This window comes from Giraffa tippelskirchi, chromosome 4 (assembly GCF_054371585.1).
Source record: "Giraffa tippelskirchi isolate mGirTip1 chromosome 4, T2T-mGirTip1v1.2.pri, whole genome shotgun sequence".
Classification (NCBI taxonomy): domain Eukaryota; kingdom Metazoa; phylum Chordata; class Mammalia; order Artiodactyla; family Giraffidae; genus Giraffa; species Giraffa tippelskirchi.
The window spans coordinates 131,456,591-131,483,104 of NC_137278.1; the positions used below are offsets into that span (position 1 = coordinate 131,456,591).

General features: G+C 54.5%; 2 protein-coding genes across 3 annotated transcripts; both read right to left on the reverse strand.

The window, feature by feature from the left end:
• Window positions 1-7,579: 7,579 nt before the first annotated feature.
• On the reverse strand, window positions 7,580-11,296 carry AQP6 (aquaporin 6). The gene is made up of 4 exons (XM_081592602.1): window positions 10,904-11,296; window positions 9,945-10,103; window positions 9,607-9,687; window positions 7,580-8,933 (listed from the first exon to the last, which is right to left on the reverse strand). The coding sequence occupies exons 1-4, from the start codon at window positions 11,294-11,296 to the stop codon at window positions 8,721-8,723; spliced, it is 846 nt and encodes a 281-aa protein (XP_081448728.1). The 3' UTR covers window positions 7,580-8,720.
• A 7,298-nt stretch (window positions 11,297-18,594) lies between these two features.
• On the reverse strand, window positions 18,595-22,928 carry AQP5 (aquaporin 5). Of its 2 annotated transcripts, XM_081592604.1 has the most exons (4): window positions 21,996-22,358; window positions 20,739-20,903; window positions 20,266-20,349; window positions 19,080-19,265 (listed from the first exon to the last, which is right to left on the reverse strand). In XM_081592604.1, the coding sequence occupies exons 1-4, from the start codon at window positions 22,356-22,358 to the stop codon at window positions 19,080-19,082; spliced, it is 798 nt and encodes a 265-aa protein (XP_081448730.1). The 2 variants fall into 2 exon arrangements, with proteins under 2 accessions (XP_081448729.1, XP_081448730.1); XM_081592603.1 differs by lacking the exon at window positions 20,739-20,903 and having other exon boundaries at window positions 18,595-19,265; window positions 21,996-22,928.
• Between the last annotated feature and the right edge of the window lie 3,586 nt (window positions 22,929-26,514).

The window sequence follows — 26,514 nt, forward strand, 5'->3', positions numbered from 1 at the left end:
TGAGTTTGATGTTTATTTAACTGGGCGAGCATTACATGGTTTGATTTAGGAGCAACAGTTGGTGTTTATTACTAGATATTTAATGATTTTTTTTTCCTTCCTTAAGAAGGTGAGTTCTTTGCTTGCAGAAATAGAGGGCAAGAAGGCATTTTGAGTTTCCATCAGAGGTAGAGGACTGTAGGGTGCTCAATTGAGTTAACTGTGGGAAAAAAGTCATTTTTGGCTATGAACTGACCGTGTGGTGTTGAAAGGGATCTTGAGTTCCTAAATTCATGCTTCAGTTACTGAGCGGTATAAAGTGACAAGGAGCACTGTGTGAGTGCTGAGAGCAGAGATCCCAGGCTTGCTATTTTTGTTTGGTTATAGTAGGGCCTCTCTGCCCACCTCAGCCTTCGGATAGGTAGACAGACACGTGCATGTACATCCAGTATATGGTTTCCTATTGGAAAGTGGGCGACCCAAGGCTGTGCCTGGAATACTGAGCAGTCTGCTTAATCATGTGTCACCTTTTCTTAGATTCTCAGCAGGAGCGGGGAAAGAGTTGCTGTGGCATCCAGACCTGAGAAGCAAGGGTGGTAGGTACAGAGTTCAAGTCGGCACAGCTCACACAGTAGGTTCTTGATCCATGTGCTTTAATGATAATCTCGGTCGTGACTCAAGCTTCAGCCACTGGTGCGAAAAGCTTTTAAGCCTGTGGAGTCAGGGCATGTTAGTCATTGTGCTGTTAGTATAAACAGGGTTTGGAGAGTGGCCACTTCACCTAAGAATTTAGTAATTAAAAAAAAAAATCTGCTGCCTGTAGCTAGTATATTTTGTAAATAAGTGAAAGACCCAAACCAAGAGGTCCTTAACTTGGGTAATTTGTGAGATTCTCATTTTCAGAGTCTGTATTTGTTGATGGTTTCTATTCACGAAGTCAGGCTGAAGACAGCTTGACGTCACCAGGAATAACCTTGCAGTGTGTGGGAGCCTTGTCCTCTGCAGTCGTGTGGGATGGGAAAGGAGGCCACTTTTCAGGGACACAGAGTTGGAAGCAGGAATTTTCCCTTTTGTGTGCCTTATCCCTCTGTAACTTGCCAGGCTTCATTTAGTCTCAGTGTTTTTATACAGCATTACTCTTGCATCTCACACAGTTGGACACCATAATGTGTGTTGGGCTTAGACACGTGTAAATGGATATTTAGACTTCTAATAAAGCACTTGCCAGTTAATATCTTCTCTGGTCATCAGTGAAGATGGAATTAAGAACTGATTCTTCACAAAGCCTCTAGGAAATGTAAATGTGACGTACAATATATAGGGTGCTTCCATTTATCATATTTGACCCCACCGCACCCATGTGTGGTGGTGGAATAGGTGATGTGATCCCAATTGATGACAAACTCAGTGAAGTAATTTGACTCAAATTCTCATAAATTGTAGTTTAGCTGGGATTAGAACCTGGAGATTACAGCTCCTGCTCTGGAGGTTAGCTGTGGTGTTTGCTACTTCAGACTTCTCAGCATCATGGGACCTGTAATATATTATTAAGTATGTAAATAATTCGACTCAGGGCAGGCTGTATGTGGACGTGCCTGTGCGCTCTCGACAGATGACCCAGAAAGAGCAGGAAGGCCCAGACCGCTGGGAAAAGCATTGGGACTGGAGAATATTCCTTAATGTTGGGTTGTTGGGTAGGTTGGAGGACCTGGACTTGGTGGTCCGGTGCTGTCCTCTGTGTGGAAAGAGAGGATGGGCTGGTGGAGGATGAGCTTAAGGTTGTCCTGGTGGGAGTCTGTTCACCGGCCACCCGTGTGCATCTTGTGTGCTCTGAAGCTCAGAGCTAAGATCAGGCAAGTCTCTGAGCCAAAGCCATCAGCCTGCTTCTAGAGACGTGTCAGCGGATTAGCTTATTGACTTTCCCCTGAGTGGCGTTAGCTCTCACCCCGTCTCATGTTCACCATCTGGCTTTGAGTAAGAAGTCTTCGGGTGATCTCTCTTCAGCAGCCAGCTCTGTGCCAGGGCTTTCTGAGGGCTGTTCAGCTTTCTCCCTCATCAACCCCAGAGCCCGGGGCTCTTGGAAAAGAGGAAGCCCGTCTGTTGTGTTCACACAAATGCACACCTGGGATCCAAAGAATACTTGAGACCTCAGAGGAGGAAAATAAGGTCAAAGGAAAACGAGTGCCTGGTTAGTGGCCTAAAGTCTTGTCAAAACTAACAAGTGGAGGGACTTCTCTGGTGGTTAAGCCTTCATTCTCCCAATGCAGAGGGCGTGGGTTTGATTCCCAGTTAGGGAACTAAGAACCCATAGGCCACAGGGCCAACTAAGCGCACTAAGACCCAATGCAGCCAAATGTTAAACAAAAAAACTAATAAGTGGCTCTGTCCTTAGGTGAGTTTTAAAAATGGAGTTGTTCTTGCTACCTGTGAAAAAAGCTCTTTCTGCCTGTGAGATGATACCGTTTGTCCAGATTTTAGTAGAGTGAGCCCTACAAAGGAGCTGGTATTTTTCTTCCTCATTGGGAAGCAAAGCTTGGGGGTGGAGGTGCTTAACTGAACCACCTCCCCTCTTCCCAGGGAGCTGGCTGCTCTCCTCCTAGGTTAATATACGTCGACTGGGGCTAAATGCTTGATGCTTCTGGACAGAGTCCAGCCCCTCAGCAGAGCAGCCGCACTGTGGAGATACAGCTGCTAGCATTAAAGGGCTAAGCCCTTTCCAGCTGCTTTGCTTTAACGGGAACTGCCTGCAGTCGGCAGCTTAATGGCGCCGTCTTAGCCCGCTTCAGAGGAAATGACTAATCTCGGCATCTTCTCAGGGCCCTGGTCTGGAGTCGCAGGGGCAGGTAGCCCCGTAGGGTGGGAAGTGGTTGGATAATTGGTGTCGGAGTGCTAGGTGATGATCTCTTCAAATATGGCAGTCCCAGCTTTGGCAGGGTTTGTGTTTTGTTTTGCCTCTGTGAAAAAAGTGGGGTTCTCTTCAGTGGACTCCCTGGTGCTGAAGGAGAAGAGATGCTCACTGTGAGGGGCAGCCTGGGCATTTAAAAGCTGGAATAGCAACAGATGCACAGAGGAGTTGAGTGCATATGAGGGTAATGAATGTTATCTAAGGAAGAAGACTTGAGCCCTGCGATACAGTCCCACTTGGGCCTTCCATTCCCAAATCTGAGTTAAGGAGCCAAGACTTGAAGGAGAAATGATCATTTCCTTGACTGTAAAATGCATTTAAAAATACAATTTAATGAGAATTGGGTTCTCTTATAATCAGTGGTATATAACAGTGCTTTTCTTCTGTGGCTTGTACAGTAGTGGTGCATCTTATCATCCAGATTGTTTGGCTTGGAAATATTAGCTGTTCATGAGAGGTAGGCTGTTGGCTAGCCCCACTGTGGAGGCAAGGGAACCTTCTACTTAGCTGTGATCAGAGAGATTAAAAAGGGGAGTTTCCCCAGGTCTGAGGGCAGTTGCAGTGTAGGAAAAACAAGACTCGGCCCCAGGACACATGGTATGAAGAAGGAGACGAGCAATGTGTAGGAGAGGATCAAAATCTGCCCCAGTCATGACCCCCAGAACCCTTACATGTGACCCCTGAGTTGGAGAAGGGGGGAAAGAAGGCATTGTGGATCAGTGAGGCTCTGGCCACGATATAACAACACATCCTGGTAGAGTTCTGAAATCACAGTACAGTATAAACATCCAAGGTTCTTTACACAGAGGTGTTAGATAATCTGTGCAATCCTTTGTCCAATTGGCTCACCAAATCCAGAATGCCAGAGGTCTTTCCTCCCTGGGGAAATGGGGCTTCCCTGGTGGCTCAGACGGTGAAGAATCTGCCTGCAGTGCAGGAGATTTGGGTTTGATCCCTGGGTTGGGAACATTCCCTGGAGAAGGGCATGGCAACCCACTCCAGTATTCTTGCCTGGAGAATCCCGTGGACAGAGGAGCCTGGTTGTAAAGAGTTGGACGTGACTGAGCGACTAACGCTTTCACTTTCCTCACTGGAAACTGGAAGGCCATGTTATGGGCACCGACAAAAAATGGGGACAGATGGTCAAGTTAAGGAACCTGTTGCCTGGAGATGAGACTAAAAATATAATTTTGCTTAAGAAAGTCTTCTGCTTGGGTAGAGAGAGGTGTTCCCAAAACTATGAAGAGATGTGTTCAGTGCCAGGACAGAGGTGGGTGCAGAGTGCTGTGGAACTTTAGAGGAGGGAGGAGCTGGAGGCTTCAGAGAGCCCGGAGCTGATGACTTGAAAGCTGGGTCTCAGGATGAACCTGGCAGCTCAAGAGGCCTGGAAGCATCAACAGGGCTGGGGAAGGACCTCTAGGTTGGTGCTCTGTAACTGGTCACTGTCCTGGACTGCTGTCCTGTTCTCTCTTCTGACCCGGGGCTGGGCCCTGACCTGCCAGAGCCTTGTTCCATCTGTCCGCTGCGGTGCAGGGGAGTTGTTGGTCTCTCTCTCTGGAGTCTTCCACCCCCAGCTCAGGCAGAAACTGACTCTTTATCTGACTTAATCAGAGCTCTGAAAAATTTCCATCCTCTGCTTTTCTGCCCTTTAACTGCAGCCTGTTAATTAGTGCCTTTGGGCTCCCCAGTCTCATAACCCCCCTTCACTAACCATGCCTCCCCTCTGCAGCTTTTGCTAACTATGTGACTGCTCCTCAGTGTAGCTGCTCCCCCCTGAGAAGTGATTACAGAGCTTGGCTGTGCAGACCCCCTGCCCCAGCTGCCTGAGTGGTGACCTCTTGGCCGGAAGCTTCCTCTTGATTAGCCCTAACCTCTCCCCTCCCTCCGTCCCTCCCTGTCCTTCCCCTGACATTACAGAGGCCTGGCATTGGCTGTCGGTTAACACCTCTCTTGCTAGGAGCTCTCTTCTCCTTGTTCCAGGTCCTGGAGAACTGCCTTGTGAGCCCAGAGGGGCTGAGCTAATCACCTCTCCTGACCCAGCAGAGTCTCCCATCAAAACCCCAATTAGCTTGTTCCAGATCACTTGACCTCATTATAGATTAAAGATCACAGATTTTGATCTATGCTTCCTCTTAAACCTTCAGCTCTGTTGGCTGCTCCCCTTTTGTTTACTTTCATATGAGATTCCAGGCGCTCAAAGCCCTGCTCTTTTCACCGCTTTATATCCACCCAGCCTCCTTTGCTTCATTGAATCTCCCCCAAACCGCAGTCCCTCCAAATGCTTCACCACTGTTGTAAGGAGAGCCTTACTTCTTTTTCTTAGGTTTGATTTTTGACTCTTTTCTTCTGGGATCCTCCTCCCTGCCTCCCTATTGTCCCCGGACACACACATTCCCTCTCTGTCTCCTTTATTCAAGCTCAGCCTTGTGTATGGGGAGGAAGTGATCCCTTCTTTAGTAATAGCCTGGCCATGTTAAAAACTGCAGGAGAAACGGCAGAGGGCATGGCAGTCTACCTCGATGATGCTGAAAACCACCACTGAATGAGATCTGTGTGTCAGGCCCCGTTGGGCTCTTCCAGCCCCTTACGAACAGACCCTGTTTTCCAAATGAGGAAACTAAGGCTCAGGATCCTGAAGTAACTTGCCAGAGTCCATGCAGCTGAGCCCGCGTTTCAACTTTCAACCCTTTCAACCCCTATTCTATCTTTATATGGTCTTTACTATTTAAGAAACAAAAACAAAAAAAACCTTGATGCACAGAATCCTTTTGGTCCAAGTGATTTTCTTTGGAAAGTGAACGTCTCTGGATAGTTGTCTTGTTCCTCTCCTCTCAGTCCCAGGAGCCCAAATTCCTCTCAGTCCCAGGAGCTACCTCCGTGGAGGCCGCCCCCCCCACACTGTGCAGATTAGACCCGTGTCCTCTTTACACCCGGAGGAGGCAGTGGGGGTGGGGAATGGAGAGGGGCTGTCTGCCAGCCAATGGGGATGTGGCAGCCTAGGCTCTGTGCTCGCATCATCTGCTCCTGCTAAGACAATCATCAACATAAAAGGCTAATTGTATTAATCACCAAGGCACCCGTCCCAGGCCCCCCTCCCTTTCGGGAGAATTATGAATTGCAATTGCAGATGGCTCTGCTGATTGAAGGCAGCGCTCAGCAGGGAGAAGAGCCAGATCAGATTACACACCATTAATTAAAAACTTCCCCTGACAAAAGGGAGGAAGGGCGTGCACACCAAGGGTCTGCCTGGTTGGGTCTCTGTCCTCCCTAGGCCCCCACCCACCCCCACATCCAGGCTCCCGTTGTGCCTGTGAAGCAAAGACCCTGGCTGGAGCCGCTGAAATTTGGCTCCCCAAAGGCCAGCCCTTAACACATCCGAGCAGATGGCCGGCTGTCCTACTAAAGGGCTCCAGAGAAGGAGAAGCTAACCTTTGGTTACTCATTCCTGTGTCTAACTTTGGATGCTCTTCAGATTCTAACCTAATTCCTCACTTCTCATGAAGCTTGTCTCTTGCTCTATTCTGACAGAGCACAGCTTTAAAGAACTATTTGTGAAAATAGCCCCCAGCTTTCTCTTAAGGCAATCACCCTTATCCTCTTGGCCAGGAAGTTCCTGGGACAGAGGTTCCGTGGTCTGCTCTAGGGTAGGGGCGAGGGCTCGAGGGCTGTGCACCCTCTCCCCAGCTCACCCAGCCTTCCAGTGCAGGCTTCTCAGCTGCTGTCTTCTTGGCTTATTTGGAGCAGTGACTCCCGAGTTCTCCTCTTGATCAGTTCCCGCCTCCCCTCCCTCCCCAGCCACTCAGCCTCAGTCATTCATTCATCAAACTTTTATTGAGCACCCACTGCGTGCTTGGCTCTCGGGGATGCAGAGATAATTTGTCTAGGAGCTTAAGAGCTTGCTACACCCCCCCCGCCCTCTTCAACCTTGTAGTTCCTGCTTCCTTCCTTTCTCTGGCCGCTGTATAAGCCCCCCTGGAGCTCTATTTTGGAAAATTCTAAGCTGGGAGCTGGAGAGACCTTGGGGTGGGGGGCTGTGGTACTGAGCTGGGTGACCTTTAGCAAGTCAATCACGCGGGCGCACACACACACACACACCTGCACGCCCAGCTGTCCCTGCTCATAAAAGGGCACAGGAGGCCCTGGGCTCTGAGAGATTGTGAAGATGAATGAGTGGGGCCCAGCTTGGAGAGATGTGAGTGGTTCTCTGCACTGACCATATTATAGAACACGGCTGCTGTGGCCACGAGCTCTTAGGACTCAGCCACTGTACTGTCACAGAATGGGCCCTGTCACTCTGTCCTTGGGAGACTGGCAGCCCCTCCCCTATCTCTAACCCCTTTAGAGACATCATGGAAAAGGACCTATGTTTTTCATGCTTTTGACTGCTGTAGTGCAGGGTACCATAGTGATGGGCACCACAGAGATGAGAAAAATTGACTTTTACTGGCTTGTCTCTTCATTCCAGGGTCCCTCCCCAACCTGACTCCTGTTCCCCCATCACCCCCCACACACATACTCACTAAGCTCCCAGGTCAGTGGGTCCAGGAGAGAAGAAGGCAGGGCCCTGGGTAAGTAGTGCAGATGAAATGAGAAAAGCCTACTCATTTTTCCCTCCCTCTCAATCATCTCCCTCTCCCTTCTTTCCTTCTTCCTCCCATTATCAACAGCAATTGTATTCAAACCCAATAATTACAGTAACAGCAACAATAATCATCATTTATTGGATTTGTTTTTCTATTCTAGCATTTTAACTTCCAGAAACATTTTCCAATCTCTTGTTTAACATCAGTCTTGCGGGGAGATTTTACAGCCCATTTTACAGCTGAGGAAGCTGAGATCCAGACAGGACCCCAGGTCATAGAGTAGATTTATAGCGGCTTGTAAATATTAACAAACTAAATGAGACTCCGGTAGTCCTTCAGAGGCACTGAATTGCAAATCTTGGTTTCCTGGGTTATTCCTGACTTCCCACCATCCTTGGGGCATATTCAACAGCTTATGGGGGATCCCGGCAGAGCTGAGAATGAGTCTGGAGATGGCTTCTTCAGGCCCAGGTCACGGACTGAGTGCTGCAATGGGACCTTACCCCCCTCTGGATTGTTTCTGTGGATGGGGCTGGAGTGGAAGGCAGGAGAACACCTGGGGAGAAAGGCCTGTCTGGGCTGAACCTCCCTTGCCTGTGTCCTGCCCCTCCACTAGCTGGAGAAAAGGTTCCTCTCTGTGCCAGCTCTTCCTAAGGGAAGGGCTCTCTGCTGATTCCTCAATTGGAGGAGTGAGGAATGAAGATCTATTGGGAGGGGACAATCTGGCCTCAGGAAGCCCCAGTCTGAGAGGGAGCCACATCCAAGGGCAGAGACACCCTTCCTTGGAGCATCAGAGGCCGGCCTAGGACCTGATTCTTCTGGGAAGTTTGGATCCTCCTTCCAACGGTGGGGTGAGAAGTTAGGGTTCCTGGAGGTCCCCACAGCCTCTGAGCAGAGAGCCTGTCCGGGCTCAGATTCCCTTTTCTCCAAGACATGGGGACCTGGAAGCCCAGGGTCCTGCCTGGGGTCTAGACAGATGAGAGACAGGGAGAGTGGTGATGAATTCCCCTGCCTCCCTCTGCTTGGCCCCATTAAAAGTGATGGAAGAGGAGGAAACTGAGCAGATTTACTTCCTAGGTTCCTTATGTAATGCTGGGGACGGCCCCCCCAACCCTGTTTGGTCAAGAGGCCAAGCCTTCCCACCCCACCTCGCAAGCCCCCCATGTCCCCAGGAAAACCTGAAATCTGGTTATGCAAAGCATGCTGTCCACTTTCAGGGCTCTTTTCAGACGCTTGAGGGCAGAGGCCAAGCTCTATGCCACCTGACACACAGTTTCCATCTCAGTGTCCTCTGAGTTGGACTGGGCTTCTTTTTTCTGGGGTTCCTCCCCTTCCATTTTCTCCATTTCTGCACTGCCCGTGAGGATGGCCAGTCGCTGGGCCAGGGTCTTGGTGTCAGGGAACAGGATGAAGTTGTAGATCAGCGAAGCCAGGACGGCTCCCATCAAGGGTCCCACCCAGAAGATCTGAGGAGGCAGAAGCAGATGCCCTGCTCGTGAGCCGTCACGACCACAGGGCGGCTCTGGGACTCCATCTGCTTTCCAGTGTTGACTTGGTCTCCTGGGAGCCCTGGAGCTTTCTACAAGGTGGCAAATTCGAGAAGCACAAGTCTTGTCCATTGCCCGCTGCACCCCACCCCCCCACCCCCAACCCCGACCCTGAGTCTCTGAAGGTGAAGGGACCTAACCTCCCTGGAGCCGGGTCAGGCCCCCACCACCCCTGCCTCCCTCCTCTCACCTCCCCCGTTCCAGCCCAGAACCCTGGCTAGTGCTCTTCCTGTCCCTGCTGGTGTGTTTGTGTGTCTATTTCTGTTTGTCTTTTTCTCTATCCAAGTTTGGAAACCGGTCCAGCTGGAGGAAGTGAATAAGGAAACAGCCAGGACTTGAGGCCCGGGCCAAGGCTGCAGCGCCGGCCCTGGCCCACTTCTTGCCAGTCTACTGGGTGCCCCCGACTTTTTGAGGTGGGCAAGAAAGGATGCTGGCCCTGGTCTTCTGAGCTTAGGGAAACCTCCACTGGGAGTGAAGATGGTCCGTGGCAGGGAGACTTGTCTCCCCCAGTGTCTGGGGCCCCCCTGCTGGTGAAAGTCCCTATGGGCACTGGGGCCTCTCCCCTCCCCTGGCTGCCGGCACAGGGTCTCACCCAGTGGACTTCAAACTTCCCCATGACGACGGCGGAACCAAAGGAGCGGGCTGGGTTCATGGAGCAGCCGGTGAAATAGACCTGAAGAGCGAGTGCAAGGCAGGGCGTGAGCAGCCTGAAGGCAGGCCTGGGAGAGGACAGTCCCCTTCACCCCTGCTCAAGCCCCAGCCCCAGACTGGGGCTCTGGGTCGCCCTGCCCTGGGCCTGAAGTGGGGCATAGCCTTGGCTCCAAGGCATGAGAAGTTCGGGGAGGGACACTTCCTGGCCCCCAGGGCCACTGCCACCTCCCCTGGGAGGGGCCAGTGGGTACACAGGCAGGTGTGCCCTGTGCCCCTTACCCCGATGAGGTGGCCCACGGCCACCGAGGCTCCAATTGTGGCTGCAGGGGAGCCTGTGGCCTGACGGCTGTCGGTGGAGGCGAAAACGCAGAGCACGAGCTGGAGAGTCAAGATGAGCTCCACCGCCACCGCCTGGCCGGTTGAGGCACTGCTCCGGACCTGTGCGAGGGGGTTACACTGGAGGCAGCGGGCTCTGCCTGGGGATGGTGATCCCTGGGCCCTCGTTCCTCACAGTAAGGGGTGCGACACCTTGCCACCGCCAGCCCCAGGACTTAAGGAGCTAATGGGCTTGGGGGAGTGGTGTGCTGGGGTTCAGGTGAGCCCTGAAGTGAGCCCACACAGACATTTGCTCCCTGCAGGAGTGAGCAGCACCCCACCCACCCCATAGGGTGGTTGGGATCACGGTCCAGGGGGAGGTGGGGGCCCAGGGCTGGTGGGGGAGGGAAGGCTGGAGAAGCTGTGTTGCATGATCCTCGCTCATGGGCTGCCTGGGAAGGGCAGTATGTAGGAGAGGAAGGTGGGGACATAGGTGGAACACAGGTGATCAGAGAAATCTGGGGAGGTGAGACAGGCCGCAGAGTGCTTGGGACGGAGGAACAGGAGGAAACGGGTGGGGGGTGGGGAGGGGGTGTGGACTGGAGGGTGAAGTAGGTGCAGGGTCCCCTGCTGCCCCCACAGCCCCACCTCTCCCTGGCTGCTCCAACCCTGAAGTGCCTGGTCCTTCTCCCACTCCTGGCCCGTAGTGTGGCTTCTTCCTGTCCCTCCCTCTCCCCACCCTCCTTCACACCACAGTCCCCTTCCTGCTCTGCCTTTACTAAGGCCGTGGTCTTTCCCCAGGGCCCCACGTCCCCAGAGCAGGTGTGGAGCACGTGCTCTGCTATATCTGGTCCCCTCTGCCCCAGCCTGGACCTCCCACTTACCACCTGTATGGACCTGCCTCTCCTCCTCCCTGCACCTACCGTATTGACCCCAAAGTTTTCTCGGATGTCCCCAGGCGTGACTCCGTAAAGCAGAGCAGCTCCCGCTGTGGCCCCTGCCAGCTGGGCAGCCACATAGGCCACAGCCCGGGGCAGGGAGATCTGGGAGCCCACAAGGAAGGCCAGCGTCACGGCAGGGTTGACATGGGCCCCGCTGGCCTTCCAGGTGATCTGCACGATCACGGCTGTGGCCAGGTTGAAGGTGATGGCGATCTGCAGCACAGAAGGAAGTGCCAGGGGCCATCTCAGAGCCGAGCCCACACCAAAGAACACGTACAGCCCCGTGGCCAGGAACTCGGCAAACAGAGCCTTGCTGATGGTCATCCAGAGCCGGCACACCAGCATCTTGGCCAAGCTGTGCCGGCCTGACTCCATCGCGCCCAGGCCTTGGTGCCTTTGCTCTCAAGTCTGCCTTCTGATCTCTGCCTCCTCTGACCTCCTGTCTTTGGACTGCTCCAGCCCCAGGCTGCAGCTCCTTCACGGTGCTGCTGCCTCAAGGACCATGCTGGTCAGACTGGCAGGGGGCAGGTTGACAGGGTTATGTGTGTGCGGGGGGTGGGGTGGGAGGTGTCGGGGTGCCACACGCTCGCCCCACCCTAAACTCACATGACAGCCAAAGGAGGGGGGCTGTCCTTGGGCACTGAACTGGAACCTCCCAGGAGTTTTCCAAGCTGGACAGGCCTAACTCTGCTGCTGGCCGACACCCAGTCTGGGGGCCGCAGGTGACTCTAGGACACTCCCATCCGCAATGGCAGCTTAGAGAGAACGAGATCACTCAGATCCCCACGTCCAAGGCCTATGTCAGAGGATCCTGTGCATCCCCTGCCCCCGGGCTCCTAGCCTCCTAGCCCCTTTTGCCTGCCGACTTGGCCTCCAAATGGGCTCACACTATTCTGCACCCCATAAATCCAGATGTGAAGGAAGCTCTGTCCTCCATTTCCACCTAGAACACCACTCTCTGAAAGCTGATGTGAATGGGGTCAACTTCACTGAGGACATGGGCCTGCAGGGGTGCAGAGGGGCAGGTGGTGGTGGTGGGTTTGTTACAGCTAATTGGCAACACCTGTGGCAGTGGCTACCTCTGCTGCCCACCAGTCTGGAGTTTCCACTGACTCTTCACCCTCTTCTGCTTCTTCACAGGGCTGCTTACCATTCTTGTGACTGTGCTGCCCCTTAGACTACCCACACCTAGGCTCTGCCTTTTAACCCACAGCAATATACCAAGGTATTTTCTCAAACAGAAGTGTTTTTTCCCTAAGAAGAACCTGCCGAGCTGCTAAAATAATACACTTGTCACCTCTTACCCACATCGGAGTGCCCAGGCTGTGTCCGGAGCCATGTGTCCCTGCCCAGCAGGTGTCCCCTGGTGTCCACAGGCTCCCCAAATGTGACGTGTCTCACGATGAGATCCTCATTTCTCCCTGGGCCCCCTGAATGCACTCCTTCTGTTGTCCCCAGCTCAGTTGGTGGCACCAGCAAGGCATCCTTGACCTCACCCTCCCGACCCCATCCAGCCAAGGCATCAAGTCCTACTAGTGCTGAATCCCAAGTATTTCCTGACACTGCCCTCTTCTTGCCTCCCCTGCTGCCCTGCAGCCTTCAACCATTCTCTCTGTCATCTCCCTTGCTCCACTCCAATCAATTATCCACACTGCAGCCTGAGTGATCTTTCTAAAATGCAAATCTGATCCTGTTGCTCCTCGCTAAAATCCCTTCAAAGCCTCTGGTTGCCTCTGTGAGCTCCGTGCCTGGCCTCCACGGTCCTCTGGGACCCTGCTTCTCCTGCCTCACCTCTCCCCACTTCCTTCCTTGTCCTTTACCCTCTGGCCTCACCAAATGGCCAGTGGTTCTAGAATACTTCATGCTGGTCTCCCCTGGGGGGATACTCTCTCCTCTCCCTGGAAAGCCCACCCCACGTCCTTTGTTTGGGAGAGCCCTAATTGATTCCTGATGAAAACAGACGACCCACTGGAAAAGTTCCTGATGCTCAGAAAGATTGAGAGCAGAAGGAGAAGAGGGCATTAGGGGATGAGATACCTGGACAGCATCACCAAAGCCATGAACATGAAATTGGGGAAACTCCAGGAGATGGTGAGGGACAGAGAGGCCTGGAATGCTGCAGTACATGAGGTTGCAAAAAGTCAGACACGACTAGGCAACTGAACAACAACAATCTATTCCTAAGGCTCAGCACTGATATCACCTCCCCCTTTCCTGGGTGAGGACTCCTCACCACACCTGGCCATTTACACTACAGTCACCATGGGGTGTTGTCATGGTGTTAATATATCGCCCCAGTGAGGCGGTGAGCCCCTTAGGGGGCAGGAACCAAGTTTTGTTCATCCCTACATGTAACCGCTTGCATAGGGATTGGCTCAGTCCTGCAGTAGGTGCTTAATAAATATTTGCTGAATGAATGCATGAGTGAATAAGTTTCCTGACCTCCTGGAGGCAGGGGGCTTTCATGTCTGCTTCATTTCAGCCAGCTCGCCTTACAGGCTTATTATACTTGTCCTTACCTGGGACAGGCCTTTTGAAATCTTCAAGTGAAATATCCCAACTCTGACCACAGGCTCTGTCCATCCACCCTCCCCCACTTCAATTCCAGCCACATCCCTCCCCCTATCTCTCCCCCCTCCCCTTTCTGTTCATCCCATCCTCCTGACTTGACTCTACCCTGTCCAGCCAGATCCCCTGGCATCTCACCTTGCAGTGTCCTCTGTCCCCGCTCCCCATTCTCTGCACCCTCCCCTCCCTGCCCCCCACCATTTCCCTCCATGCACATTCTCCCCCACACCCTTCTGCTCCCATCTGTGCTGCTGAGCACTGCTGGAGAAACTCGCCCAGCCATGCAGACTGATGCCTTGACAAGCCCACGGTCTCTGGTCTCAGTAGGGGTCACAGTAATCCGTACACCACACTGTTCCCAGGCAGCTCTTTCCCTATTCTTCTAAGCCCTACTTCAAATCTTCCCTACTCTCTTTGAGTACCCTACCTTGCTCTGGCTTTCTTCCAGCAGATTGATTTGCCTCTTGTCCTACCTAGAAAGTGAAAACAGCTGGCAAGACTTCGCATATCCTCCCCGTTCCCTGTCCCTGCAGCTGCAAGCTCACCTGCAGCCCCCTATGCCCTTGCCAGCTACACTCTGGTCCTGAAGAAGAGGCAGCCCTTCTCCTGGGTTTGAGTCGGGGCCCCTCCTTGAGTTCCTGGCTCCCTGTGAGTGACTGGGGACCTCTCTCGGCCATTCCCAGCCTCATCTGTGATTTTCACTTCTCCCTCTTCCTGGCTGGCTCTTTGTAACGTGCCTGGGTAATCGCCGAGTAGTGGAGGCTCTGGGTTTGGAATGCCTTTCTTCTTTGAATTTCTTTCTAGACTTTGCTCAAGTTCAATTCCTTTATGAAGCCTGCCCTAATTTCCCCCCTCCAGCAGAGTCAGGGCAAACTTCATAGAGAAGATGAGCTTGGGAATAACTAGTGGCTACTTCTGGCTTTGACCTCCTTGGTGCTGCCACTGTGCCAGTGCAGACTCCAAGCCTTGCGTGGCATGAAGGAGTCTTTCAAGAAATGCTCAAGACTGAAGGAATGTGGCTGTGGGGACAGTGTGAGTGACATTACTCCCTGACACGGAGAGGTGGGGGGAATTCCCTGCCTAGGGGCTGTCCCAGCGAATTTCAAGTGCATCTCCCTCCTTTGCTCCCCTCAGACAGGGTCATAGAGGGCCTGAGGACAGACACTTCCCAGTCCCTGCATATTACCTGGCCTCAATTTCTGCACCTGTACACAGGCATCAACAGCAGTAATGCCTCTCTGTTGAGAACCTTTGATAAGAAAGAGAAAGCATTTGAATACTGCCATGTGTTCTGCACCCCTGACCAGTGTTTCACTCCTGTCACCTCAGCTTCCCCTCTTTTAAAGTGGAGATGATGGGAATTCCCTGGTGGTTCAGTGGTTAGCATTCTGAGTTTTCACTGCCAGGGGCCAGGTTTCAGTCCCTGGCTGGGGAACTAAGATCCTGCAAGCTGTGCCACCAGGCCAAAAAAAAAGTGGAGATGTTAGTTCCCACCTCCCTAATATGTTGTTAGGAGTGAATGTGCTGATGGCTTGGAGAAAGTCAGAAAATGGTGATTATTAGGATTGTCACCTCCCTTCCCACTCCAGTGAGAGCTGTGAAGACCGTGCTGGGTTAGAAATGGTCCAGGAGTTTTTGTCAAGCCCCATACCTGGCTGTCTGCAGCTGCCTGTCAGGTAGCTGTGTGCTCTCACTCTTTCAGAGGCCTGTCTCTGAGCTCCCTAGACTACCAGGGTGGGCATCTCCGTGTACAAACAGATGTGTGTGTGTGTGTGTGTGTGTGTGTGTGTGTGTGTGCGCGCGGGCGCGCAAGCCCACTTAGGGCAGTGTGAGTGCTGACTAAGGTCCTATCTCAGGGCTGGGAAGGGATGGGGGAGTAAGAAAGAGAGGAAGGAGGAGGGATGATGGGGAGATGATGAGGAGGAACAATAAACATGACAGAAAGGGAAGGATTCAAGGTCATCTCCCTTATATCCCCTCACCCACTGTGCTAAAACCTGGAAAGAGGAAGCGGAGGCTCAGAGGGTGGCTGAGAGAGCCGACCCTCCCAGCAACCCCTCCTCTTGTCCGTCCATCTAGACAGTCAACCCTCTGCCCATTCTCTGCCTTGACCCCTAGCCCTCCATCTCTCCATCATGTCACCATGTCCACCTGGGGGAACTGGCCATCCCTGGGCACAGGGGGAGGGGAAAGGGAGGAAGCAGCCTACGGAGAAGCAAGGCTCGTCTGGGTTCTGTCTTCAGGTGGAACAGAGGGTCAGAGAGGGTGACTGAGCATGTGTGTGCTTGGAGATGACACACACGTGTACCCCTCAGAGAACACGTGGAGCCAGGTACCAAGGTCTGATCCCCAGCGGTCCCGTGAGAAGGAATGGGGGACAGGCGATGTGGCTCCGCACACAGGCTGAGCGAGCAGTCTGTGCGGAGAAGACGCAGCCCGCTGGGTACAACCAGAGATCCGCGTAGAGCGGGGTTAGCGTGTTCTGGCTCTTGTGTGCGCAGGTCTCTGCCAGCCTGCTCGAAGAGGATCCGACACAAGGGGGGGCGCAGCGCCCTCTGGTGGCCAAACAGCCGGGCGCGGGGCACCTAGTCCGCTTCAAGCCCAAGGCGAACCTCCGTCGGATCGGGTGCCCCGCGCATCCCTAAGGGTCTGTTCCTCATCGACCCACCATTCACCCCGCCCTGCTTCCCTTGGGGTCCGTCCGAGAAAGGAACGAAGTTGCTAGGCTGGATGGAGAGGCCAGGCTCCCAGTCACGACTGTACCTCACCTGAGCCTGAGGTCTGATCCACAGATTGGGGTTGAAAGAGCCGACCCTCCCAGTCACCCCTCCTCCTGTCCATTCATCTAGACAGCCAACACTCTGTCTATTCTCTGCCTTGACCCCTGATCCTCCTCCATCTCTCCATCCTATCACCGAGTCCACATTCCTACCTGGTGAAACTGGCCGCCCCTGGGCAAAGAGGAGGGGGTGAGTGGGGAAGGAATCCCCTCTCTTTTGTACCCACTCCCCGACATTGGGGTGGGGTGGGGTGGGCTGGTCCAGAGGACCCAGACCTGAAAGACTCCAGGTGCCCTTTCGTCGGCGCCCCATCTGGCTGGAGCCCAGACCCGGGACTTGGGGGAAGAGGAAGCGCAGTAGCGGTGGATTCGGTGGAAGAGGTCCCCCCCTGCTGGTCAGAGCTGGCACTTGCGCCGGGCTCTTGGGTAGAGGCAGGGGTGGTGGCAGTTGTGGGGGACGGGTGTGCTCCTTCACTGGGGCTTCACACACACTGCCATTTGATGTTAACTATAAAGCTGCCAGGCAGGCAGGACAGAGCAGGGCTGGCCGCAGCTCCCATTTACAGATATTAGAGCCAAGACTTCCCTGGTGGCTCAGACGGTAAAAGCGTCTGCCTACAATGCAGGAGGAGACCCAGGTTGGATCCCTGGGTCGGGAAGATCCCCTGGAGAAGGAAATGGCAACCCACTCCAGTACTCTTGTCTGGAAAATCCCATGGACGGAGGAGCCTGGTGAGCTACAGTCCATGGGGACACAACTGAGCGACCACTTCACTTCACTTCTTCAGACCCAAGTTTGGGCTTCTCCAGTGGCTCAGCAGTAAAGAATCTGCCTGCAAAGCAGGAGATGTAAGAGATGCAGGTTCAATCACCCCTGGGTGGGGAAGATCCCCTGGAGGAGGGCGTGACAACCCATTCCAGTATTTTTGCCTGAAGAATCCCATGAACAGAGGAGCCTGTTGCACTACAGTGCACAGGGTTGTTAAGAGTCAGACATGACTGAAGCTACAGAGCACTCACACATCCACCACCCACGTCTGGAGGAGGGCTGGAGCGTCTGCCCTCCCACCCCACCCCCATCGCCTGGGACTGACCCTTGTCAGCCATCGTCAATAGCTTCTCCCACCCCCTTTCAGTCCATCTCCTGGTCTTCCTGGCCCCTTGTCTTCTGGAGCAAAACTGAAAACCACAAGGAGAGGTTCCCACACCAGGGAGAAGCAGGAGTCTGGGTTAAACACTCTCAGGAAAGCAGAGGCCCTCTAGAACTGGGGTGTGGCTGGGGCCCAGCTGTAGACATGCTGGTTTCTTTGCATACAAGCAAACAGAGCCCTTGATCTGAGGTGTCTGCACAAGTGTTTCCCTTCTATCCATTGTCTCATTTTATCTTCACAACAATCCACGAAATGGGTACAAATATCCCCATTTTACACACGAAGTAATTAAAATTTGGACAGCTTGTGTCATCCAGAGTTGCACGACCAGACTTGAACTCAAAGCCGGGCTCTAACTCTGATGCAGAGCTGTGTCTTGAGCTTTATCTGCCCCTCTCCCCACAGAGAGCAGCCCAGTCCCAGGAATCTCCCTCCCTCCCTTCATCTGACTCCACAATAGCTCTGTGAGGGAAGCATTTTTTTATTCTCATTTTATAGTTTAAGAGGCAGAGGCTTGGTGAGTTTAAGGAGGTGTCCTAAGGAGTGTCAGTGGCAAGGGGACAAGAGCAGTGAGGGCAGAGCTGCAGGCCAAGGGGAGGACGGCGGGAACCCTGGCTGGTGGAGGCAGACCCGGAAAAGAGGTGGGTCAGGTATGGCTTCCGATAGGGGTCGGGGCAGGGGGCTTCTCCCTCTCAGCACAGGCTCCCAATGTGGCACCTTTCTGGAACCTTGAGGGGCCGAGAGGGGACTCCGGGACTGTGTCTCCTGGCCCGATGACAGACCTGGCTGGTCACCCCCTTGGCATCTCAAGGGGCTGCTGGCCGGTTCACTTCTCCTCCACCCTGCTAAGCACACTCTGACTCTGGTGCCAAGCCCTCCTCAAGTGGCAAGGACTTGACATAGCTGAGGAGGGAGGGGTGAGCAGGCAGGTCGCTTGGGAAGGATCTTCTCTGTTCCCGCTGCCCGCTCCTGATCTCCAGCTCTGTTCCTACATTTGGTCTTTCTGCCCTCTCAATCCTGCCTCTCTGACTCTCTAAGCCTCCCCCGGCCTCAGTTTCCCTGTCTTTCCCTGGAGGATTGCGGAGAATGTGGAGGGGGGTGTGGGATGATGCGGAGGAAAGGTGAGGAGATAGAGTATCCTGAGAGAGGCTTCTGGAGCGAGAGGAGGCCAAATATGAATGTCAATGGTTTATTGGGAAGCCACCACCTTAAACACCAGCACCCTACCCCCTACCCCCTTGAGCAGAAATAAATAAGGTGGCATGTAATGAACCTAAGGAGCTCTGGGGTGGGTCATCCCCTGTCGTTCCAGGGGCTGGGGTCCTCCTGGCCCTTGAAGAGGGGCTGGGGAGGGGGAGGGGATGCAGACTGCCAGCTGCCCCTTCCTGGCCTGGCCCTGGGGCAGCCTGCACTGAGCTCACCACCCCTGAAGTCTGACCTCCCTGTCCCTTCCCCATCAGGCCCCAGCCCCTGGCCCCCTACCCCAAGAGTCCCATCCTGTGTTCTTGCTTCCAACTCTTTACTGCACAGCCTGGGGAGCAGCACCTCTTCCCCAGCCCAGAGGACCCAGCGGCGGGCGGAGGAGGCCTTGCTGTCATGCACTTCTCTTCTTCTCCCCTGCAGTTCAGGGGCTGAGAGGCTGACCCCTGTGTGACGCTGGTCAGTGGGCAGTCAGCTCCATGGTCTTCTTCCGCTCCTCTCCGTTCTCCTCCCAGTCCTCTTCGGGCTCATACGTGCCCTTGAGGATGGCCGCACGATCACTCAGGCTCAGGGAGTGGGGGAAGAGCAGGTAGAAGTAGATGATGGCAGCCGTGGCAGCCCCCACGATGGGTCCCACCCAGAACACCTGGCGGAGACAGGGCAGGGGCAGGGCTGAGCCCAGGCCTTGGAGCCAAGACTTCCCCTCCAGAGGACAGACCCAGGGGCCTCTCAGAGGAGACAGATGTAGACACTCCCACACCTCTGGAAGGAAAGAATTCACCCTTTTTCAAGGACAGATCGACTGACACTCCCCAATGACAAAGGACACTGACACCCAGGTCCTGAAAGGAGATGGACATCCCCAGAGGGACAGGGCCCCCGCCAACCCCACTGTGCCACTGCTGCAAGTCGTGTTCGACTCTTTGCGACCGTATGGACTGTAGCCCGCCAGGCTCCTCTGTCCATGGGATTCTGCAGGCAAGAATACTGGAGTGGTTTGCCGTGTCCTCCTCCAGGGGATCTTCCTGACCCAGGGATCGAATCCTCAGTCTCTTATGTCTCCTGCATTGGCAGGCAGGTTCTTTACCGCTAGTGCCACCTGGGAAGCCCACCAACCCCACCCTAAAGAGAGACAAATGAACCTTCAGAGGGAACAGACATGGAGATCCTCAGAGAGATGATCCTCTCCCTTTCACACAGGGAGAGAGACAGACTCTGGAGAGAGACCATGCACTCCCAAAGGAGATGACAGACAGATTGTCCAGAGAGACAGTCCCACAGGAAGGAAGACTCTCCTCAGCCCCCAACAGAGACAGATAAATAATACATCAGAGAGTACAGACACTTGGACCTCCCTGCCCCCCACCACCCAGAAAGATGGAAACCAAATCCCCAGAGACCAACACTGGAGAACAGATGTTTTTCCTTTCCCTAGAGGGACAGACATGCATAGTCCCTGCCCCCCAAACAGGGTCACCTGCCATCTAAATCTACCCCTGCCCTGGTTCTGGCTGCATCCCCTTCTCTCTCCAGTCACCCCCAAGCTCTGGGCCCCCATCATCCAGAAAGTCCTGTTAACTGTCAGCTGCTAAGGCTGGGTTTCTAGGCACTCATTGCCAGGGAGACAGGGGAGGGTCCAGACTTACCCAGTGTGCGGAGCTGAACCGATTCATGATCACCGCGGGACCAAAAGATCGGGCCGGGTTCATGGAGCAGCCTGTGAAGTAGATCTGGACAGAAAGAAGGGGGCCGTGAGGAGGGCAGCATGCCTGTCCACTCCCACAGGCCTGCACCCACCCTGGGGTCCCCTAGCAGTTCAGGGGCTCAGCCAGGTCTCCAACTGTCTCCCAATTCCTAGACTGGTGACCTTTCCCTTCACAGTTCCCTCTGGATCCCTCCTTTCCTTTCTGTCCTGAGCTTGGGCTTGGTTTCCTGCCCCCATCCCAACTCCCCCTCACTCCCATATTTTCTCAGACTGGAGAAGGTTTGAGGGGATTGAGTCTGGGCCAGAGTATAGCAGCTCCACTCTAGGTCTTCACTGTGGGGCTCGTTGATCCAGAAGGTGCTGCCCCAGGGCCCCATTATTTGCCCTGAGGGGCCAAATGGCACCTTTGCTCACCCCCACTAGGTGGCCCAGTGTGACGGACAGGCCAATGGACAGGGCTGGGGAGCCCACAGGGCTGGTGCGGCGGGAGTCAGTGGAAGAGAAGACGCAGAGTGCCAGCTGGAAAGTCAGAATCATTTCCGCCACCACAGCCTGGCCCGCAGTCGTGCTGTTGTTGAGCTGCAAGGGGATGGTGTGTTAGGAGCCCTGCCTTCTTCTGACTTTATGGCCAGGGACCTGCAGGGATGGGGCTCTTGGTCTCCAGGGACTCCTAGAGCCCAAGTGCCTGGAAGCCAAGCCCTGTCACTTCAGGGAGGTCATTTGCCAAAGAGACTATATACTTGCCAGTGCTCACAAAGCTTGGAACGCAAAGCTGTGGCCAAAGTGACAAAGCTGGGGGACGTCTTCCTGGACACTGGCCTGTCACCAGTCTGCCCAGGCCCCAACCCCCTCAAGCTGGCATTTACCCTCCCTCCTGTGGGCAGCTGCCCAGTTTGCTTACTGCACCCCTCAACCCTACCTCCTGCCCGTGCCTGACCCACTGCCAGTTCCAAACCTCAAACCCGTCTCTCCGGTGGGGCTGACTCATGGTTTGACAATGGCCGAGAAAATCCTCCTCTGTGTTTCATTAATGAACCCAGTTTGCAAGGGACAGGGGGGCTGAAACTGGGGTTGTAGGGATGGGGGGAAGGGGAGGGGGCCGGGAGCAGAAAGCAATATTCATCAGAGACCATATGTACGGGCACCCCATTAGGGAGTACACAAGCCTGGCTTCTAAACATAACCCCCTGAGTCCTACTCTATGGAGGTCATGGCCATTCCCATGTAATGAGAATGAGAAAAACAAAACCCAGAGAGGTTGGGGTTACCAAAGCCAGGATCACAACCCATCTCTCTCTGATGGTTCCATGAGACCACCCACTGAGGACCTCACAGGAGCGATGAGGTGCCCGGGAGGACAGAAGAGCTCGGAGGTAAGACAGGAAAAGAGAGAGAAGTTCTGGGGTAAGAAAAGGCGGGCAGTAGGCACTGGGAGAGAGGCTGGGATGGGGCAGGCAGAGGAGGTGGATACCAACCCGAGGAGTCGGCTGAGAGCACACACCACCATGGAGATTCATTTTCCTGGCCTTAGGATGATGCTATGACCTTCTTGGCAAAGGTGTGAGCTGGCTGGTCTACTCTGTGCCACCTATTCTGGAGATGGGGCTTGGGGGCCAGGTCCAGAGCCCACCCCAGGGTCCCTGCCCCACAGCCAAACCCCTGGGCACTCACCGCATTGACAGCCAGATTGCCTCGGGCATTGAACGGTGCCAGCCCGTAGAGGATTGCGGCCCCGGCAATGGCGCCCACCAGCTGGGCCACCAGGTAGAAGATTGTCCGGAGTAGGGAGATCTGGTTACCCACTAGGAGGGCCAGCGTGATGGCGGGGTTCATGTGGCCACCACTCACGGGCCCCAGGGCCTGGGCCATGGTACCTATGGCCAGGCCGAAGGCCAGAGAGATCTGCAGGACGCTGGGCAGCGCCGACGGCCACTTGAGGGCCGAGCCGAGGCCGAAGAAGACGAAGATGAGGGTGGCCAGGAACTCGGCGAACACTGCCTTGAGGAAGGCCACGGAGCACACCTCATTCTTCATGGTCTTGAGGCAGTAGTCCCCGCAGGGGTCGCCCGTCGAGCTGGCAGCGCAGGGGGTGGGGGGCTGGCTCGGGGGCGCCGCACAGTCTCGGGTGCCCGCGGCGTGGCCAGCGACGTGGCACGGGGCCTGCGGGGGCGCGCTATATACCAGGCAGGCGGCCCGCGGCGGGGCGGGCCCGGGGGGGCAGTGGGCGGCTCCCGCACCCAGGGGCCAGCACTGCGCGCGGGGAGGGAACCTCAGGACCGCCGCGGGCTCGCAGCGGCCCCCGGGCCCGCGCGCCTCCCCGCCTGGGCAGCCGCACGCCCTCTGGGGCCACGTGACCCGGCCGGCGATGTAGACCGGCTGGGCGGGCTGGGACCCACGCATACTGCGCTCCGAGCGGCTCCGGCGCTCTTACTCCACTCTGTCTGTCCTGGGCTCCCGGGGAGACTTTGCCGGCTCTGGGCTTTCCCGTTCTTCGGCCCTCCGGACGAGTGCCTCCACTGAGCCTTGATCTCTGGCCGTGGTCTTCCCCTTTTCTTCTCTCCGGGCGCTGGGTCCAGCTCCTCCTTTTCCTCCTGCGACCCGGGCATCCTGACCCAGCCTCACGCCCAGCCGGGCTGGAATGATGCGCTTCCCTGAGGACAGCGCCGCCGCCACCCAGCTCCCCGCGGGCCGGCGGTGGCGGGGGCGGATGGCCGGGCAGGGCCGTGCGGGGCGGTCCGGCCATCGCGGGCCTCTCCCTGACTCGGGCGGGGCAGACCTCTTGGATTGGAGCCGGGGCGTTTGGGGATAATGAACACCGTGCCAGCCTGCCCCGGACTCGGCCATCCTAGCATCTACTCTCTATTTCACCTTTCCTCATCTCTTTTACTCTCTGTGACTTTGCCTTTGTCAGTCGCTGCATCATTTCCCACGTCTGAATGTCTTACATGTGGTCTTTTTCAGTTCCCCCAAAGTCAAGTTCTCCCGCCACTGGACTGGGTAACACTTTCTTCCAGTCCTTCCCCGTCGCCACCCCCCCACCCCCCCCACTCCCGCCTCCCCTCTCCCCACTTCCTTCCCTCTTCCCTAATCCCTGGGTAGGTTTGTGGGGAATGAGGCTGGAGGGCCCTTGAGAGCTTGCAAGAGGGACAAGGACGGACCCCCAAGATCCCAGGAGTGGAGCTGCACTAAAGACGCCTCCACTACTACCATGCCCCATCTTTGGGAAGTACTCAGTCTAGTGCTTGGCAGAGTAAGGCTCCGTCAAGTTCCCTCACATGGTGACTGTAATTTTAAAGGCCTCCTGAGGGCTGTGTGTGGAGTGCAGCAGGACAGTGCAGCAGAGGGAGGGAACAGGTGCTCTTTTGCCAGGGGGCTGATGGGCGGCCGAGGAAAGTCAAGGACCTGGAGGAGCGGGATCTGGGCTCCATGGCAGCTAAGAGGCCAAAGAAAACAAGGACAGAAGAAACCTCACTATTGTTCCTGCTCTGCCCTGGTTTCCTGCTGGAGCCGCTCCTCCCCCAGGTCTCTCCTCTTAAGACAGGGGGCCCATCGGTCCATCTGCCCTGGGTCCTGTAGCCCTGCCCCTGGCAGAGGGTGGCAGCTGTGTACAGGACCTTCATCTGGGCTTGGGGGCACAGGGCTCTGCGGGCCTGGTACAGACCAATGCAGACTGGAACAATGACATTCACGACCCCAGAGACCTTTGGGGACTAAGCTCTTTCACCTCTGTCTTGCGTCCAGTCTGCCCCCTTCCACCCTTTTTTTCACTCTCTCTCTTCAAGGCACTGCTCTCACAAATCCACAGATCTTAAACTCCACAGTCTTAAAGTGGGAAGGACTCAGTAGTGTCACCAGGGGAAGGAAGCTCTTACTTGAGGTTTTGAGACCAATCTTTTACAGCTAACCAACGGCTCTGGCCTCCACTGTGTGATTAAATTCTGAGCTACCTGTGAGGGAGTCAGACTCAGAGGTTCTGCCTTGCCCAGGGTCACTCAGTGAGCTAAGATGAGACCCACAGGATCGTCAGCACTGACCTGGTGTAGCTGAAGAACAAGACCCTATCTATCCAGGTTGCTCAAATGAGGGCAACTGGTTATGTTTCCTAGGCCTGGCTTGAGGCCTTTCTACCTCTCTCTGACCATCAGGGTCCCTCTGTCCCCACGCTGTCACAAGATTGCCCATATGCTGGAATTATCTTTGCCCTGAGCACTTGGATCCTTCCCGGTCAGTCCCAGAGGAATGCTTCCTTGGGACCTCTCTAGGCTGGAATATGGATCTCCCTGTGTGTGGCAGGGAAAGTTCGAATCTCTCAAGAGGAACCCCTTCTTTTTCTCCTGATATTGGGTCCCCTTGGTTCTTTGGCAGCAGTTTCAGGCTGGGGGTAGAAGTGGCAGGGTAGTTAGCAGTAGGTGATGCTGCCAAGATTCCACACACCCCCAGGTTTGGGGAAGAGTCATTCATTCATTCCCCAAAGACTTATTGAGCACTTACTACATACCAGGCGCTGTTCTAGGCACTGGAGATATACCCATGGGCCAGCAGACAATGTCTTTGCCATGTGGAACTAATATTCTAGTGAAAGGAGACAGACAATAAATAACAGACATATGGAAAATGTATAGTACAATAGAGTCCGGTTAAGTGCTGTGGAATAATAAAATATGTAAAGGGGGACTGGTTCTTTGCAATTTTAAATGGTTGTCACCGAGGGTCTTATTAACAAGGTGACATCTGAGCAAAGACTTGAAGAGTAAAGCTGAATCTGGCCTCTGAATCCTGACACTGAATCTCTGAGACAGAGTTTTGGGTGAAGTAGAAAAGAATCGCTTTATTGTTTTGCCAGGCAAAAGGGGCCACAGTGGGCTAATGCCCTCAAAGCTGTGTGTCCCCACTTTGGGGGGGCCTGTGAGGAGTCTTATAGTCCAGGAACAGGGTTGCTGATCAGGATCAGGGTGCATGCAGGACCCACATTCCTTCAATCCAGCAATCATATGGCATCAGGTAATGGGTGAACTGTGACCTTCTCTGGAATGAAGAGTGCTTCATCATGTCTTCCATTTGGTGGGGGCTTTAGTTCTGTGCAAGAGCTCAAAGATAACATTATGTATATTCCTTGAGGGGGAACCAGGACCCTGCCCCCAAGGCTGTACTACTGTTTCTTGACTGCTCCTCCCTTGTCTTTGCATCCCCTCCCTTCCCTGATCAACAACTATTTGAACCTGCCCTTTGGAACTCAGAGAAGGTGACACAGAAAGGCTTTTGTGCCCCAAGAGTTCCATAGGGTCCTGCTTGATCTCAATACCCCCTTTTCTTTGATACTTTTCAATCCTGAGGAGAACAGGTGTTGGACAAGAAGGGGAATAATCATTTTGGATAGAGATGTTAATCATAAGGGCTTCCCAGGTGGTGCTAGTGGTAAAGAGACTGCCCGCCAATGCAGGAGATGTAGATTCGATCTCTGGGTCAGGAAGATCCCCTGAAGGAGGGCATGGCAACCCACTCCAGTGTTCTTGCCTGGAGAATCCCATGGACAGACAGAGGAGTCTGGCAGACTGCAGTCCATAGGGTCACACAGAGTCGGACACGACTGAAGCAACTTAGCAGGCAAGCATGTTAATCATAAACTCAGAAGAGGAACTCAATCTTAGGGGGACTCGGTTTCAATCCTCCCTTTCTTCTTTTTCTTTTTTGGCTGCACCATGTGGCATGTGGGATCTTAGTTTCTCAACCAAGGATTGAACCCTGGCCCTCTGCATTGAGAGCACAAGTCCTAGCCACTGGACCACCAGGGAAGTCCCAACATTTTTAAAAATTAATTGATTGGCTGCATTGGGTTCTTGTTGCTGCACGTGGGCTTTCTCTAGTTTTGGTGAGCAAGAGCTACTCTCTAGTTGCGGTGTGTGGGCTTCTCATTGGTGGCTTCTCTTGTTGTGAAGCATGGGCTCTAGAGTGTATGGGCTTCAGTAGTTGTGGCGTGTGGGCCCTAGAGCGTGGGCTCAGTAGTTGTAGTTCACAGGTTTAGCTGCCCCATGGCATGGGGAATCTTCCTGGACCAGGGATGGAATCTGTGTTCCCTACACTGGCAGGCAGATTCTTAACTAATGAACCACCAAGGAAATTCTCCTCTTCTCTTTTTAACCTTCCTGAAATCTTTTCAGGGAATGGGGCGTAAGACATAGTCCTGCCTCAA

Bases quoted from the DNA above. Each gene is read 5' to 3' on its own strand.
- AQP6 (XM_081592602.1), bottom strand. From the start codon at position 11,296: ATGGAGTCAGGCCGGCACAGCTTGGCCAAGATGCTGGTGTGCCGGCTC. The intron at 9,688-9,944 runs GTAAGGGGCACA...CTCGCTCTTCAG, and splicing joins CCGTGGGCCACCTCATCGGG to GTCTATTTCACCGGCTGCTC. The intron at 8,934-9,606 runs GTGAGACCCTGT...CTGCCTCCTCAG, and splicing joins GGAAGTTTGAAGTCCACTGG to ATCTTCTGGGTGGGACCCTT.
- AQP5 (XM_081592603.1), bottom strand. From the start codon at position 22,724: ATGCGTGGGTCCCAGCCCGCCCAGCCGGTCTACATCGCCGGCCGGGTC. The intron at 20,350-21,995 runs GTGAGTGCCCAG...CTTTCTGTCCAG, and splicing joins GCAATCTGGCTGTCAATGCG to ATCTACTTCACAGGCTGCTC. The intron at 19,266-20,265 runs GTAAGTCTGGAC...TGTCTCCGCCAG, and splicing joins GGTTCAGCTCCGCACACTGG to GTGTTCTGGGTGGGACCCAT.